Genomic DNA, 17393 nt, shown 5'->3' on the forward strand with positions numbered 1-17393 from the left:
AATTATTAGCCTTTTCCAGGAATGGACAGAAATGGGATATTTTTAGAATAACAGGAATTTATTCACATACAATGTAAAGGAGTTGATGTGTAGCATGAAGATGAAACGATACACTGAGTTTGGGTGTTTTCAGTCAACGTTGGCGTTGACCGCTTCCAGCTATCGAATGGCCGACTGGTGTAAGATGGATAGCCTAACGTTAGAGAGATAAATGTAGGCTATGGTTATGTTAATAAAGCTAACAATGATGTTGTAACATGCATGCAGCACTGCCGATCTGATCTGAACGATTGATTCATTGTTACCATGGATCGGTATTGGGATTGATCAAGGGCGAGTGTGAAATAGCAGCCACGAACTCAGCGGGTTTTCCGAGATGCGGTAGCCGCGGCCAGAGCTCCTGCTGGCGGGGAGTGAAGCTCTTCAACTCGCCTGTCACTGGCTCCCTGGAGGAATTTAGCCTGGCTGCAATAACGTTATCGCGAACGGAATGAATACCATCTACTAGCAAACAAAACATGTTCAATTATATTTAACTTGTTAAAACTAAGATGCCAGGATCAAAAAATAATTTCTCCAATTGATATATTTGACAAAAACAGGTTAATATGCAAGCCGGTTTTCATTGCTAAATCAAAGCGGGGAGAGCCGGGAACGCGCGTCTACATTTCAGAGAAATGTGAACTTTTTCGTGGACGCGCGTCGGCCAGAGAAGCTCAACTGCGCAAGTCAAAAGTAACCGGAAATAGCCAAGTGACTACAAATCTAGCCAAGATGGCGCAGTTCAATAGGCCTTCACTTTAGATTTCGATTCCTGGGGGCTTGATAATACCCAACGCAATTAGAGGCTGCGCCTGCCACACGCGATTTGATTGGCTAAAAACGTAACATTTTCTAGGATGCACCCGCCCACTGGAAAACGTAAAGGACGTGTCAAAAGCACAGCTCTCCACGGAAGAACAAAACAGGAGTAGAGTAATTAGTGCCCCAATGTAGGTATACTTTTGCTCTGCATGTTTGGGTTTTAGGCGAAAGAAGAAAATAAATCACACTGAATATGCTATAAATCTTTTATTTCAAAGCTAAGAGATTTACAAAAAGCAAGGCTATGCACAATTGATAACTTCATTATTTTACTTCAAATTAGTCACATAAATAACTTAAAAGCCACTTAACATAAGACACTTAAAAGCTTTGGTAGTTTAACACAAATGGCAGGTTCAGTACAAAAACAAATCTTCCCTTAACAATGCTTTAAGAGCACAAAAAGCAATTACATTGTAGTCAATATTGTAGAAGATTTGTGCTGCAAAAGAAAGTGAAAATATAATTAAATCACAAACATAGTATTGATTCTCTAACTGATGGGCTGTTTTGTTTTGACAGTTTGATGGCCTTGAAGGCTGCATACTAAATACAACAAATAGAAAATATGTACTATGTGCTATATAACAAAACACTATAACGCATATACTAAATACGGACATGAAGTGAATTATTTGTCTTCCAGTGTATTATTACATTGTCTTCCAGTCATTTGCATCTTACCTGTCCTTCTCACCCCAGCATGGATATCAGCATCACCACCCCCATGAACTGTGTGAACAGGATGACGGGCGTGAGGAACGACCAGACGGGCCAGAGCGCCATGTTCAAACTGCCGGGGAAAATAAAAGGATGTGAGACCAAATCAGTCGTTCCCTCTGACCAATCGGTCGTTCCCTCTGACCAATCGGTCGTTCCCTCTGACACCAGTGACCCATCGGCTCCACCGCGTCCATCAGCGTTAACCGTCAGCATCCGTCACTCAAAAATCACGAAATGAACCTCGGCGATTCCCCAACATCGGATGCTGGCATCAAACGCAACGCAATGCAACGGCTGCAGTGGAGCCGCTGGCATTAATTACAATGGATTCATTTCCTTAGCGTCTGATAGCTGATGGTTGACGCTTAGTCCTCGGTCAAGTCTGATTGGTTGAATCAGGGCTGACAGTATATATATATATATATATATATATATATATATATATAAAGCAAAAGTCAGCGTCCACAGATCTTTCAGCCCTCCACAAGAGTGTAGGGGTAAGGGGGTTAGATGCTCTGGGATTGGGCATATTAAGGTAACAGCTAGAAGATCATCTGGTCGTCCAGACGGGGCTCCCATCTTTGTCTCTAGTCATCCCGGTCCTCCAAACACCTGGTCATCTCATCGCTGGTCTCTACTCCCGCGTCCATCTTAATTATGTCCCCTTATGTTTTGGTAGGACGTCCTCGCGACTTGCGTCCGCGCCATGGAGACGGCTCCCATAACACCAGCTTGCTGGCCGGTAACTATAGCAGACAGTGCCAACTCTAGAACAACTAAGCAACCTTCAAATCCACTGTCTAGACATAACCCTTTGCATTAGACACCAGTGCCGATCTTAAGAGTTTTGGATAGGTATAAGAAAGAAAGGGATAGTCTTCCCCTCAACACCTAAGCCCAAACGGATGATTTATCATTGCCCATCTAGTCCTCCTGGATCTAGACACGGTATCCTCATGTACCGTTTTTGCACCTGGCATGGCAGCTGCCACCATCGGTGTGTGAATGTGTGTGTGAATGGGTGAATGAGAGGCCATTGTAAAGCGCTTTGGATAAAAGCGCTATACAAGTTCAGTCCATTTACCATTTACCACTGGGTTCTAGTAGGGCTAGGGAGTTGTTCCTACCACATCCTGACTCCAAGCTCTTATCACAGAATAATAAATGAATTCCGAGTCTCTAGTATGGAGTCTCACCTGCATGAAGCGGCAATGAAGGCTGCTGTTGTGATGGGGTCGATGGCGGGGTACTCCTGGTCATAGTGCTGTATGCCCTTGTACCACTCCAGATACCCTATACAAAACGTGGCCAGAGACAGGCATACTCCAAACAGAACCAGCGCCACGTTGAACCACCAGCTGGAAAACAATATCAATTGTATTACTGCACTTTACAAGCCCTGTCCTGTCCTGTCACCTGTCCTGTTTTGTTGTAAGCACCACAGTGTCGGAAATAATTCCTATGCATGTAAAAGTACAATGAAATAGTAACTTGAGATATAGCTTTAACCCCCCCCCCCACACACACACACACACAGGACATTGGAAGCTGGCAAATGGCAAATATAAAAAAAACAATTAGGCTAAATGGAAAAAAAAGAATAATAATTATATGATCAATTATACAAAGCTCAAACAACTTATGCCAGATGGAGTGTAAGCACAGTGTACTACGTTCTTCATATGACTTCCTTACGTCTTGATGTCCTCGCTCTCCATGACGACCCTGAGGAAGTCCACGTAGTACGTCAGGCCCACCGACGCCAGTATCCAGAAGACAGAGTGGCGGTTGATACGAGGTAAGGGCTTGACATCTTTTTCTTCTTGGCCTACAGGACAGAACACTAATGTTCATGCACTTTGTTGTAAGTTCAACCTAGTATGTTTACATTCAGTGGGAACATGTTCATATACTGTAGTTCCTAGTTGCAGCAGGCCGATGAGATTAGAAGGGCTTGCAAGTTGATTTGAGATCTACTGTCGCAAATTACACTACACTCGTTATCCTAGGGCGATCGCTGATAGTCTGTTCTTCATTAATTCACTCAATAAGCAATAGATGCATTAATATTTTGAGCACATCAAACATACTTGGAGATTTTAATAAAAGTAATAGTTATCTCCAGTATCCTAGGTGCTGTCCAAAATTAAACCATTAACAAGGGCTAGTAACGCCTAATCCATTTATGTTTTAGACTATAGCAAATTATTGATTATCTATATTTGTAGCTTCATCATTCTACTCTACTGAATGGCTCCTACCTTCACAAAGGGACAAAGTAACCGCTAATGCAAGGTGAGCATGCATAAAAGGGTTACCAAGCGGTATTGGATTTACAACATAATATGGGAATTATCTGTCCTAATAGAATGCGTTCAATCCTCACTTTTCAGGTTTAAAGAGCTTTAAAGAGCTGATGAAACTGATAGGGATCTTGAAGCTAGAAAACTACTTTTTGGAGAGCTATTAATCTGTATAGTTTAGCCTAGTAGCTAGTTGAGCAGTTGATTAAATGTATCATAGACAGCAGCTGGCTGGTGAACCTGCTAGGTCTGCCCTGACAGTGCTCGGGTTCAGAATGAACTCAATGTCCACGGAAGATCATTTTGTAGGCTAATTTAGTGATTCAAGTGACCTCCATGGCAGGAGCTGTCTTCCTGTAACGTTAGCCTACGCCATTGCCAAATTACAGGCAGCTGGTAGCTATGCACACTTCAGTAAAACAAAGGAAACTGTTAAATGAATAATGCTGAAAAATACTATCAGCTTAAAAGTATAGCCCGGCCCTCCAGACATTGTTGAGTCTGTTGTCTGTGTGTAATATCAGATTCCACTGGCAGGGCTGGATCTTGGTTATAGTGCAAAAGTTCGTGACTAGGTTGGCTATCATGTTGCTTGCAGTGCTGCTGACAGCGTTTGGACGCAGTCAAAACAATCAAGAATCAGTGGCAGGCTGCCCAATTTGAGCCTTCAGACAAGAGAAGTCCTCTCTATCTGTCCACTGAGACAAGAGAAGCCCTCTCTATCTGTCCACTGAGACAAGAGAAGCCCTCTCTATCTGTCCACTGAGACAAGAGAAGTCCTCTCTATCTGTCCACTGAGACAAGAGAAGTCCTCTCTATCTGTCCACTGAGACAAGAGAAGCCCTCTCTATCTGTCCACTGAGACAAGAGAAGCCCTCTCTATCTGTCGACTGAGACAAGAGAAGCCCTCTCTATCTGTCCACTGAGACAAGAGAAGTCCTCTCTATCTGTCCACTGAGACAAGAGAAGTCCTCTCTATCTGTCCACTGAGACAAGAGAAGTCCTCTCTATCTGTCCACTGAGACAAGAGAAGCCCTCTCTATCTGTCCACTGAGACAAGAGAAGTCCTCTCTATCTGTCCACTGAGACAAGAGAAGCCCTCTCTATCTGTCCACTGAGACAAGAGAAGTCCTCTCTATCTGTCCACTGAGACAAGAGAAGCCCTCTCTATCTGTCCACTGAGACAAGAGAAGTCCTCTCTATCTGTCCACTGAGACAAGAGAAGTCCTCTCTATCTGTCCACTGAGACAAGAGAAGTCCTCTCTATCTGTCCACTGAGACAAGAGAAGTCCTCTCTATCTGTCCACTGAGACAAGAGAAGTCCTCTCTATCTGTCCACTGAAGCGCCTCAGTGTGCGGCTGCTCATCCAGTTGTTAGCTACTTTTCCATTGCCACTAACTCGCATGAAGCCCAACACAGAAAGCCGTTAAGAGTTAAAGACACACATTTTCTAATTGAATAATAACATTTTAAATTGTTAGGCTGGCTAGTCATCTTGTTAAAGAAATGGGCAATGTAGCAAGCTGACGTTGAATGCAAATAGTCTAGCTAACAAGTTACCGAAGTGTTTGCTAATGTTAGCTCGGTAGGCTTCTACTGCCAGCATAGATGAATAAGCTTACTCTTTTCTTCGTTGTCAGCTTCTGAAACTCCTTGCATAAGAAGTGCCGCATTACTCTTAAATCTATTTCGTAGATTTACGAGGTCACTATCAGCAAGCATCTTGGATTGAGTTGAGTAGCCAACGCTTAGCAATTTCTTTTCGCTTCCTGTTTGTTTCCATGAGAATGACGCACATTTAAAGCGACATTTGTAGTTTTCTAGTAGTATTTGAACAAAAGGACTGAGGGTCACATGTGTCTTGTAGGCCAATTATGAGTAGAAAATAGTTTCAGGGATATAGGAATAATGATACAAGTCGTATTTTATTGAATGCCTTAACATTTTCTTCGCTTTGTCAACGATAATGACTATAAAACAAACATATTCAGCATGTTGACAAAGAGATGACAGAACAAAAGAGTTTACACAAGGTGGCACTAGGCTATTTCCACTCTTGCACGCTCTAAGGAATTTAACTGAGGACGCTTTTGCAGCAAACATTGTATGTTGGCTAGTAAGTATCTTAAAACAGAGCTGTAAAGGAACATCACGTCATGTCTCAGAATATCACACTAATATATATGGGGCAATGACATAAAGGTGTCCCATGTCATTCGAGGAGTGCCCCCTCGAAAAATGTACATTTTGTCATAATCACAAGTTCATATATCCATGCGTAGACTGGCAGAAATATAACCACCCAGAAAAAAATGACATTATTTTATTTTGAATACCACATTTTTTGAAAAAACACTCAGCGTTACACTGAATGACATACGTCATATACACCTCTTTACACTGCTCAATTTATGCAAAGGACACATCAATATCATGTTACAAGTCTGCAGAGTAATTTGTGATGCCTCATCCTTACTTCCACATTTACTTTTTATAAAATATAGTAAATTAAACTGGTAGGGTAATGTACACTATTGGGGGATACATTTCTATTTATTGATCCAATTTTGGTAGATACGGTTCTGGTCAACTGTATAGGCATACACTTGTAAAGAACATGGCAGTCTTGGGTTTCCAATCATTTCTACAACTCTTATTTTTCTGTGATAGAGTGATTGGAGCACATACTTACTTCTTTACTACAAAAAAAAATCATCAAATCAAATCAAGTTTGATTCTTTTATGAATTTATTATGGGTCTTCTGAAAATGTGACCAAATCTACTGGGTCAAAAATATACATACAGTATAACAGTACAAATATTTGGTTGTATGTCCCTTGACCATTTTCACCTCAATTAGGTGCTTTTGGTAGCCATCCACAAGCTTCTGGTTGAATCTTTGTCCACTCCTTTTGACAGAAGGTGCAGTTCAGCTAAATTTCTTTCTGATATGGACTTGTTTCATCAGCACTGTCCACATGTTCTTGATGGAGTTTAAGTCAGGACTTTGGGAAGGCCATTTTAAAACCTTAATTCTAGCCTGATTTAGACATCCCTTTACCATTTTTCATGTGTGTTTGGGGTCATTGTCCTGTTGGAACACCCAACTGCGCCCAAAACCCAACCTTCTGGCTGATGATTTTAGGATGGAGTTAATCCTCATTCTTCATTATTCCATTTACTTTCTGTAAAGCACCAGTTCCATTAGCAGCAAAATAGTCCCAGAGCATAATACTACCACCACCATGCTTGATGGTAGGCTTGGTGTTCTTAGGGTTAAAGGCCTCACCTTGTTTCCTCCAAACATATTGCATCTCAATTTTTGTTTCATCTGACCATAGAACTTTCCTCCAGAAGGCCTTTTCTCAGTCCATGTGATCAGCAGCAAACTTCCGTCGAGTCTTAAGGTGCTGCTTCTGGAGCAAGGGCTTCCTTCCTGCACGGCAGCCTCTCAGCCCATGGTGATGTAAAACAGGCTTGACTGTAGACACTGACACCTGTGTTCCAGCAGCTTCTCATTCATTGCAGACCTGCTTTTTGGTGGTTCTCGGTTGACTCTTGCACTTAATACTCACAAACAATTGGGAGAGTTGATCTTGTATGTATATGGGACTGGAGATGGAAAATAGCAAAAGCTATAATCTAGTACAAAGGGTCTTCTCTCTAAGGAGACTAATGTATTTGTATGTTGTCCCTGAAATAAACTTCTAAATAAATAAATAAAAATGGGACTGTAGCTGCTTTGAAATGGCTCCAAGTGACTTTCCTGACTTGTTTAAGTCAATGATCCACTTTTTCAAATCCGTGCTGAGCTCCTTTGACTTCCCCATTGTAGTAGCCTAGAGTCTAATGCTTGTATCAAATGAGAAATCACTGATGTAGTCAATCATAATCACTCACAAGAAGTTAAGAGGCCATGGCACAAAGCTAATTTGATCGACACAAGTTTTTAAATCACCAAAATTGATAATTCGTGTTGCTGTATGTATATTTTTGACCCAGCAGATTTGGTCACATTTTCAGTAAACCCATAATAAATTCATAAAAGAAACAAACTTCATTAATGTTTTTTGTAACAAAGAAGTGCTCCATTCACTCTATCACAGAAAAATAAAAGTTGTCAAAATGATTGTAAACAGAAGACTGCCATGACATACATGTTCTTTACAAGTGAACGTAAACGTTTGACCATGTATGTGCAGCTGATGTGTAGGCTACTGTAACATTAGGAACAACATTAAATATTTCTATTTGCTTTGTTAAGTAATTAAGGCACTTACTCTATGGGTTCCACCCTATGAGCAGAGTGTGTATGTAGCCTAACTCAGCCTATCTTTCTTATTAAAGGCTTATGGGCTCATTGCACAAAATGTCAGGACTGTTATGCAATTAAAGAGCTCTTCAAACAACACACATTATGAAACAGAGATGTTACTGTATCTACCCAACAGTCAGTTCTTGTGAAACCAATTTGTTCTGGAGATCAGGCATTTGTTTGCGTTGCCCTTTATCAGGGAAGAAATAGCACATGAGTGATTAGCCTCAAGGCAGCTTTTATACTTATATACCATGAGGGAAAGGGACTCCACTCCCTTTCTCAGATTGTTACCAGTGCAAAGTGCCCGTGGGACCGTTGTGGTTTGTTCTGCATGTTCTATATCTTTCGAGCATTACTCACAACATCTGGGGGAGATAAATCGACTGAATCAGTTAAAATTCACCATTCAAATCGTCACCTCCGGCGTAGCCTATACCAGAAAGCGAAACTAACAATTTTTCTTTCATGCCAGAAACCGAAATGAATGCACCTAAAACTAAAGAAACACAACTGTTTCAACAGTTGAACAACCAACTACTGATCTGACTGTATACAATATTTAGCTTTAAGATTTATGCCCGTCCAAAGTGCACTTGCCATGACACAGTTGCATCCCCGCTTACATTATATGCCCCCAGAAGCCAAGAGGGTATCGAAATGGCCGCCATAGAAATGGAATGGGGAAAGGTATTGTTTTGACAGTTATTCTCTGTGCTTACAGTATAACAAATGTAATTGACTCCAAACTACTCAAAAGCAGAAAGCTAGACTAGATGTAGGCCGAGAGGAAGCCAGTGATGTCCACTTCTTACTTTTGGTTGATTTTACTCACCGCTACCTCGAGCGGAAGACAACCAGTTTCATGCCACAGCTGTAGGCCGACATGATTATGTGCAAGTTCATCACCTCCGCTGTCATCCTAGGGGAAACTCTGTAATGTATATCAAACATATTGTTAGTTACAGTAGGTAATGTTATTTTGACCTTCCTTTATTCCTACAGTAAACCAGAATGCTAATGGCAGGTTATAGTATCTGTAGCTAGCTAGCTGGTAGCATTGTAATCCACCCCTTGGTATCATGGATCTTGGGTTGCCTGTAGCGCTGCAGGGGAGTGTATCCTGCCGCATGCGTCATCCATTTCTGTCATTGTAGAGAAATTAGGTAAATCCATTATTCCCCTTAGCAACTAATAAAATGGTGTATCTGACATGTGACAAAATATCGTAATATGATGCATCGAGATATCAAAACGTGATGTCCATCATAAAGCCGATCATCTTAAACATCTGGCCAAATCCTGCTAGGTCTATCCTGCTTTTCCGTTCCTGTATACTGTACCAAGCTTGCTAGCTAGCGGTCAGTCCCGCTAGTTAGTCAACACAATCAAATGTCAAATTACATTTGAGTGATTTTCATTCCTAAATTAGCAAGTTGATTCATTGCTGGCTAATGCCTGGGGCCTGCATTAGATGGTAAATGCAGTTCCTACGTACTCTACTACAATGTTTTTACTAGAAGTATTGCCATGTAGTTACATGTTGAAATTATGTACACTTAAAGGGCACAATCTGTGATATCATCACAACATGTTGTACATTCATACAACATGTGAAACAAGTTAATTCAGCTTCTGCAGTTTGGTCACAACTATGGATATGGATTTTGATGAAAGCATGGGTTTCGTCTTCACTCCACTCAACTTCTAAACCCTATTTTAACGGTTTGAAGAAAAGTTGGAATAACTTTTCTGTGAATAATAATACTGTGGAGTCTGGTCCGAAGGATAATGTGATCTCAAGCCTTGTTGCCAGCCTGAAAACACCATTTTAATACCTGCAGACTTGAGTCACAGGTTTGCTAATACCCAAAGTATGCAATCTACAGTTACAGGTAATCACTGGGATGAATGAGGATCAGTTTTAAACTGCAGGATTAGCAGAGCTTCATAAAGCTGGGGAGATTTCCTCCAGCGACTCCTCATCTCGTGTGTGTATATGTTGAGTGTGTGTGCGCGGGGTAAAAGGCTGCTCATTCTAGCGGCGGAAAATCAGACAGCATTAAAATTTCACCTGAGGCTGACACCACGTCCTGATTCTATGGGGCTTCTGTGTACCCGGCCAAGTGAACCCCGTTCAGGGTGCCGAGGAATGTGCATTAGCCCCGTCCCGTGTGAGAGTCAAATTCACATCCCCCCCCAACATCCAATCCTGCAGATAAGGTGCCATTTCCCAGCCTCACTGTGGGGTTGGAATGTGAAACAGAGCTGCTTCTCTCCACAATTGCCATATTATCCATGAGTGACACATTCAAGGAGAATTTGTGCAAAGTGTCAACTCGAATGACAGTAAAAAATAAATAAAAAATGTAAACAATTAAAGTACAAACAATTGCTAGTGTGGATACAGAGAAGAGTTAAATGGAACCAATTTGTGCTGACTTCACAGAAAGACCAGAAGACTTTTTTGCGGAAGATAGAAAATCAATATCTATAAAAGCAGCTTCTGGTGATCCTAGGGGGGGCATTCAAAATGATGTATAGAAACAATCTAACTGCTGCGAGGGAAAAGGACACGATTTAACCTCCTCTACCGAGTACAGCTGACGGCTCGACATGCTACCAAAGACCACATCCAATATACTGTAGCAGATAGGAGGGGTTACTACAGGGCTATAGGGCAGCAGAACACACTGAACTTCTCCATTCCCATAAAGTACTGCATACACTGACCATTCATTTGATAGATAAATACATGAGCGATATGATTTCCTAATATGTAAAGTTTGGCTAAATTTAATTTGGTCTGTCAAGTTCAAGTTTGCACCACTCATACATTTCACATTAAAGTTTGTTTAATCAAACAAAAATTAACAAAAGTTAAACAGATCATGAACGACTTGTGGAATTTGGGAGAGTATGAAACTGACTTAGGGTACGAAGAAAGATAAAGAGAGAAAGGTGTGCATGTCTACTTTACAAGTCTAACTTTGTCTTTCAAAACTCTAAATTTGGGATTGTTATTGATCTTCTTGTTGAATAGTGCGAGCAGATCCTCTTTTGATTTGAATTTCGCCTCCCCACTGACGGAGTAGGCTGCCAGAACCTGTGGAAAAAGTGCATTATAACACCGAATACAGACTTTTATACACTCCGGACCAACACACTCAAAACGTACACACATGCAAAGGTGGGAGTAAATAACTGCCAGGAACATGCCACGGACGTCTTATCAGTCAAAACAATGAATTAGGAAATATTTATGTGGCACGTGCTACGATCACTCTGGCATTTCATTCACAATCCCTTACCTTCTTCCGAAGTCTCTTCACAGGGAGCCCCTCTTCGGGTGATTGCCTCAGGACTGCCCTTATCGTTCCCTTCCAATTGAATTTACCTAGGAGTCCAAACAGAACACTGCGAGTTATCATGGCTGCCATCATGGTTGTATGAAATGTAATGCTGAGTGCTCTTTTTCACAGCTCACTGCTTTCCCCCTCTAGGAGGAACACATGTATCGACACTGCCCCCTAGTGGACACAATCACAAATGACCTAATTTTGAATCGGAATCACATCATTGAATTCCCAATGATAAACAATTGTCTTGGTTGACATGCCTCTTTAACATTGCGTGGAAGTCCGGGTCAGGGCCAAAGGAGTGGCAGACTGGGGTGGTGGTCCCACTATTCAAAAACGGGGATCAGAGGGTGTGGCCAACTACAGAGGCGTCACATTACTCAGCCTGCCAGGGAAAGTGTACTCCAAGGTGCTGGAAAGGAGGGTCCGACAGATAGTCGAACCTCAGATTGAGAGGAACAATTCGGATTCCGTCCTGGTAGTGGAACCACTGACCAGTTCTTCTCTCTTGCAAGGATCTTGGAGGGGGCTTGGGAGTTTCCCCAACCTGTCTACATGTGTTTTGTGGATTTGGAGAAGGCTTATGACCGGGTCCCTCGAGAGATATTGTGGAGGGTTCTGCGGGAGTATGGGGAGAGGGGGTCCCTTCAGGGCCGTCCAATCTCTGGACACCCAGGGCGAGATAGTGTTCTAGGTGTTCTAGTGTGATAGGTTCTCAGCAGGAAACCGGTGGATTGTCCACTCCGAGTTGGGAATGAGTCCTTACCCCAAGTGAAGGAGTTCAAGTATCTGGGGGTCTTGTTCACGAGTGAGGAGACTATTGAGCGGGGGTTTGACCGGAGAATCGGAGCAGCAGGAGCGGTTCTGCAATCGCTTTATCGCACTGTTGTGACGAAAAGAGAGCTGAGCCAAAAGGCAAAGCTCTCGATCTACCGGTCTATCTTCGTTCCTAGTCTCTCACCTATGGTCATGAAGGATGGGTCATGACCGAAAGAACGAGAACAAGGATACAAGCGACTGAGATGAGTTCTCTCAGGAGGGTGGCTGGTGAGATCAGGTGAGAAGTTCAGTCGTACGTGACACTCGAAGTAGAGCTGCTGCCAGTTAAGGTGGTTCAGGCAACTAGTGAGGAGGCCTCCTGGGCGCCTCCCTAGGGAGGTGTTCCAGGCGTGTCCGGCTGGGAGGAGGCCGCGGGGTAGACCCAGGACCAGGTGACGGGACTACATCTCCGCACTGGCCTGTGAGCGGCTAAAGATTCCCCAGGCAGAGCTGGTTGATGCTGCTAGGGAAAGGGATGTCTGGGGCCCCCTGCTGGAACTGCTGCCTCCGTGACCCGGCCCCAGATAAGCGGATGACGATGGATGGATGGATGGATGGATGGATGGATGGATGGATGGATGGATGGAAGCAATTGTTCAATAGTATGCAACCATAAAACAATAATAATAACTAACTGGTAAATGGACTGCACTTATATAGCGCTTTTATCCAAAGGGCTTTGCAATGGGCTCTTATTCACCCATTCACATTCACACACAAATGGCGGCAGCTGCCATGCAAAGTGCTAATTTGCTCAATGGGAGCCAGGAAGTGGACAGGAAGAGCTGGGATTTGAACCGCTGACCCTACGTTCATTGGATGACCCACTCTACCTCCTGAGCCACAGCCACCCCCGGCACAGTAAACCCATTCTGATTATGGTTGAACTATAACTATGGTACCATTGGAAGCTGCTTCAGCCTCAGTGTCGCCTGTCTGCTCCTCAGCAGCCTCTGACGTTGGGCCATCTGCTGAAGAAAAAAAAGAAAAGCAATCAGTTAAGTGAAGAAAACATTTTGATTGGTCAGTTGAGATGCTTTTTCTGTGACATTTTAACATCCCTTTGACAACCACAAATTAAAACGAATGCAGTTTGAAGGTGAAATGCTTTGCGAATGTGGAGCCTATTACCTTCATGATTGTCTTTGCTTTTCTTCTTTTTTCTTTTGGTCCCCTCCTCTCCGGCACCGTGCCCATTCTGCTGTCCGGCCTCATCTTCCTCTTTCATCTTCCTCTTTTTGTTCTTTCCTTTCTTTGTCCTTTCCTTTTTTCCATTGCCTTCTGCCTCAACTTCGGCAGCAGGCTGCTGTGGCGGCTCTATTTATACATTTGAAATTGAGACATTGAGAAATTGAAAATTTGAAATAGAGAAATTTGAAATTTGAAATTGAGAAATAAACATCTGAAATTTCAAAAATTTGAAATTGAGAGTCTAACATGTTTTTTTTAATGATTTTTCACAGTGCCCACCCACATCCATTGTATGACCAAAACGGTGGTAGAGCAATTATCAGACTTTCTCAAAAGTGCTAGTTTTGTCAACGTTTTGATCTGAAACATTGTATATGATCATAAGTAACCTTAAAACAGGGCTAAACATGCATTTTCCCTTCATTACTCCTTTAAGTGAAGAAAACATTTTGATTGGTCAGTTGAGATGCTTTTTCTCCCAGCTCTCAGAAACTATCTTAGTGCCTAATTGCGAAAAACCTATCCTGAATGAGACATTGGCACTAAATAAATCCACTTGAACATGGTCTAGTAGTTCATAAAGAAATCTGATCTTTCCCCAGATTTTCTGTGACATTTTAACATCCCTTTGACAACCACAAATTCAAAGGAATGCAGTTTGAAGGTGAAATGCTTTGCGAATGTGGAGCCTATTACCTTCATGATTGTCTTTGCTTTTCTTCTTTTTTCTTTTGGTCGCCTCCTCTCCGGCACCGTGCCCATTCTGCTGTCCGGCCTCATCTTCCTCTTTCATCTTCCTCTTTTTGTTCTTTCCTTTCTTTGTCCTTTCCTTTTTTCCATTGCAGTCTGCCTCGACTTCGGCAGCAGGCTGCTGTGGCGGCTCTATTTGGACCTCAGGAGCCTAAGGACATTTCATAAACAGCATGATCAGGTCATTTGAACAATTCCTGAGAAACTTCAGTATTACAGCATTCAACTATTATTATATTCACTTCAGTTGGCACTTAGTTACACACCAATCTGAGCCACAACAGCAGCCCAATCCAGCCACCCTTGCCGCCTACTTACATTGCTGGTGGCAGCTGAGAAGATTTCCCACACCTGGTCATGAAGGGCGGGGCTGCTGATCTTCAGACTGTTTTTCATCCAGTTCTGAGGAGAAGAGCATGTGAGAAAACGGATTAGTTCAGTTCAGCAAGCCGCTAGCCACCAACCATGACACTTAATTTAACAATTCTGTCAAATCATTAAGTCACCTACAATTGTGAAAAAGTGTACTGTATATTGTGAATAGGTAGACATGATAGCTAGTGCTGTCCATGTAGCCAAGTGAGTTGGTTTCATCCAATTAGCAGCGTCAGCTGACTGGTTGCATCTTGTATTGGATCTATCTTTGTCTCTGCTGTGTGTATATTGTATTCTATTGTGTGTATAAAGTATATTCTATTCTATATCTGTCCCTGTAAAGATTCTTGTCAATATCACTGATGAAAGTCGACATGGACCAAAACATTTGCTGTTTGCTTTTTAATTCACTTATTCATTTTTGCACTTCAGCACCACTTGGATGTCTTGAATAAACAGTTTTGTGCAGTAAACTCAGTGTGTGGTGGACTGTATATTGAGGCTTTTTAGCCCAGAGAGATTGGTGTGCAAGTGTCTCCACTGCCCGTACTGTAAGTTTGTCTATTACTGACGCACCCAAGATAACTTATTTGCAGCCCCAAGTAGGTGCAGTATCATATCACCTCCTTGACTGTAACAGAAAGCATGGGACAACTTGGACCTACCTGAAACTTAGCCTTTTTTCGTGGTACGTTGTCGTATGAGCTGACCTGAGTCAGCACATCCTTCATCTTGGCGCTGATTCCTGGCTTGTTCATGGCTTCATGTATTCTCTGAGGAAAATTAACACCAAGTTATAATTTGGTAAATTTAGCAGACGCTTTTAACAAAAGCGACTGACAATGTTTTGAGCTACTGTTGGGATTAAGTGCCTTGCTCAAGGGCCCAATGACAGGCAATGATGTCAAGTGGCCTGGCCCGGTCTTGGATCTTTCCACTAGGCTAACTACCGACTGCCCAGTTATATTCAACATGTAGAACAGATATCCCACTGTCCCAAAATGGAATGATGTACGGTAGAAACTGCTTATAGTGATCACGGTTACAGAGATCAACCGCATATGGATCAAAAAGCTTGGGACAGAATCATTCCTATACAAATACTATTTAAATATTTTGCTTATAGTGATCAAGGAATCCGCTTACACTGTTCATTTTGGGTCTTTTCATACATACCAAAATATGGAAAATATGTAAAACTATGCTACATTTTCCGTGATAGCCTACTTTGCCTCACAGTAACCCTTCTACTTTCCACTGGCTAGTGCTACAGCCTGGCTCCAGCCCCTTATTGAAATGCAAAGTGAAACAAAATGGCAATTCATTTTCTCTCAGTGAAGCCAACGAGACTTTCTTGAAAGCGCAGCTGTGGTTGATCAATTCGAGATGCTCTTGTCAAGTGGGTTGATAATTCCTGCCCATGTAATGCCCCCTAGCGGCCTTAAACGGCAGAAGAATTGGCAGAAAGCCTGGGAGAGAACTTTTCCATTAGATGGTTTTGAGTGATTTATAAAGAGAGAGAACGTTAGTGTTTCTGCACTGGGAGGAGGCTGACGTGGTGTCACAATGTAAAATTTAGTTATAATAATCTTCCGCTTATAGTGATCAATTTGACCCGGATAGACGTGATCACTATAAACGGTTTCCACTGTATTGTGGATTATGTCTGTCTACCAAACACATTTGAATTGGACGCATATCTGCTGCATTAGGTGCTGCATTAGCAAGTGATGGAATAACATTATGTGTAATATGACTATAAAGACTGTAATATCACAATAAATGGCCTTCTATTAAAGACATTAGATACTTTAATGGCATTTGGCACAACTTCCCTCCAGCACACACTTGATGCACATGTGCACTAAATAATGAACCTTTCTATACAAATAGCAACTCGCTGTCCTCTTTCGAGACAGGGATAAGGAGAGATGTTAAATACGTCCACTCATCATCTAACCTCAATCCATTGCTGCTGTTTAACATCCCCTTTGTTTGACTTGGCCTCGTAGCCTTTGCCTCCATACTTCTGGTCCTCAGTTATACACTTGATGTGGTTCTTGTAGTCTTCACCCCTGTGTTGAAACATATGTTTATGTGAAATGACAAAGATTACACATACCTAACTCTAATTCACAAGTTGCAGAAGGCGTAACGTAACGCCTTAGCTGGTTATATGACAGATGGTATAGGACAAATCAACATGAAGAACAAAGGCAACTCTGGGTGGTATTTACCAGAAGTCTTTTCCGCAGTCGATGCATGATAAAACCTGACATCCCCGGCACATGTTAACATGCTTATCCACTTGGGCTTTCTTAAGAGACTCGCCACATGCGTTGCACGTAAAGAAGACCATGTTTTTGAGAAACTTAACTAACAACACAAGTAGACTGGGGAGAATGCTGGCTAGCACACTGACTTCACTTTGCAGCAGACGGCAACTATCTCTACTGTTAGCTAATGCGGCTAGCTAGCTGGAAGCTAACAGGCAGGGCTACGTGTCTGAAACCACCGGTAGCCGGAATCGTAGAGTGATCTTTAACTCAAGCACTGCACTAGCTATAGCTAATTAATAGATACAACTCCAACTATTAAGACTATGTAACTACAAAGCATATATGTAGTTACAATGAGTTAGATATCCATGTGTCCAGCGTTTTGAAAACACACGTGACTGATGTGCTCTCAG

The 17393-nt window shown here is 42.3% G+C and overlaps 2 protein-coding genes across 2 annotated transcripts; both read right to left on the reverse strand.

The window, feature by feature from the left end:
- Positions 1 to 1106: 1106 nt before the first annotated feature.
- On the reverse strand, positions 1107 to 5644 carry tmem128 (transmembrane protein 128). The gene is made up of 5 exons (XM_084445393.1): positions 5514 to 5644; positions 3283 to 3415; positions 2784 to 2945; positions 1549 to 1657; positions 1107 to 1306 (listed from the first exon to the last, which is right to left on the reverse strand). The coding sequence occupies exons 1-4, from the start codon at positions 5611 to 5613 to the stop codon at positions 1558 to 1560; spliced, it is 495 nt and encodes a 164-aa protein (XP_084301519.1). The 5' UTR covers positions 5614 to 5644; the 3' UTR covers positions 1107 to 1306; positions 1549 to 1557.
- Positions 5645 to 11128: 5484 nt separating this feature from the next.
- On the reverse strand, positions 11129 to 17360 carry lyar (Ly1 antibody reactive homolog (mouse)). Its single transcript, XM_084445303.1, has 9 exons — positions 16939 to 17360; positions 16662 to 16776; positions 15367 to 15474; positions 14645 to 14728; positions 14273 to 14477; positions 13517 to 13702; positions 13288 to 13356; positions 11519 to 11604; positions 11129 to 11313 (listed from the first exon to the last, which is right to left on the reverse strand). The coding sequence occupies exons 1-9, from the start codon at positions 17058 to 17060 to the stop codon at positions 11179 to 11181; spliced, it is 1110 nt and encodes a 369-aa protein (XP_084301429.1). The 5' UTR covers positions 17061 to 17360; the 3' UTR covers positions 11129 to 11178.
- Between the last annotated feature and the right edge of the window lie 33 nt (positions 17361 to 17393).

Source organism: Borostomias antarcticus (genome assembly GCF_949987555.1).
Source record: "Borostomias antarcticus genome assembly, chromosome: 11".
Classification (NCBI taxonomy): Eukaryota; Metazoa; Chordata; class Actinopteri; order Stomiiformes; family Stomiidae; genus Borostomias; species Borostomias antarcticus.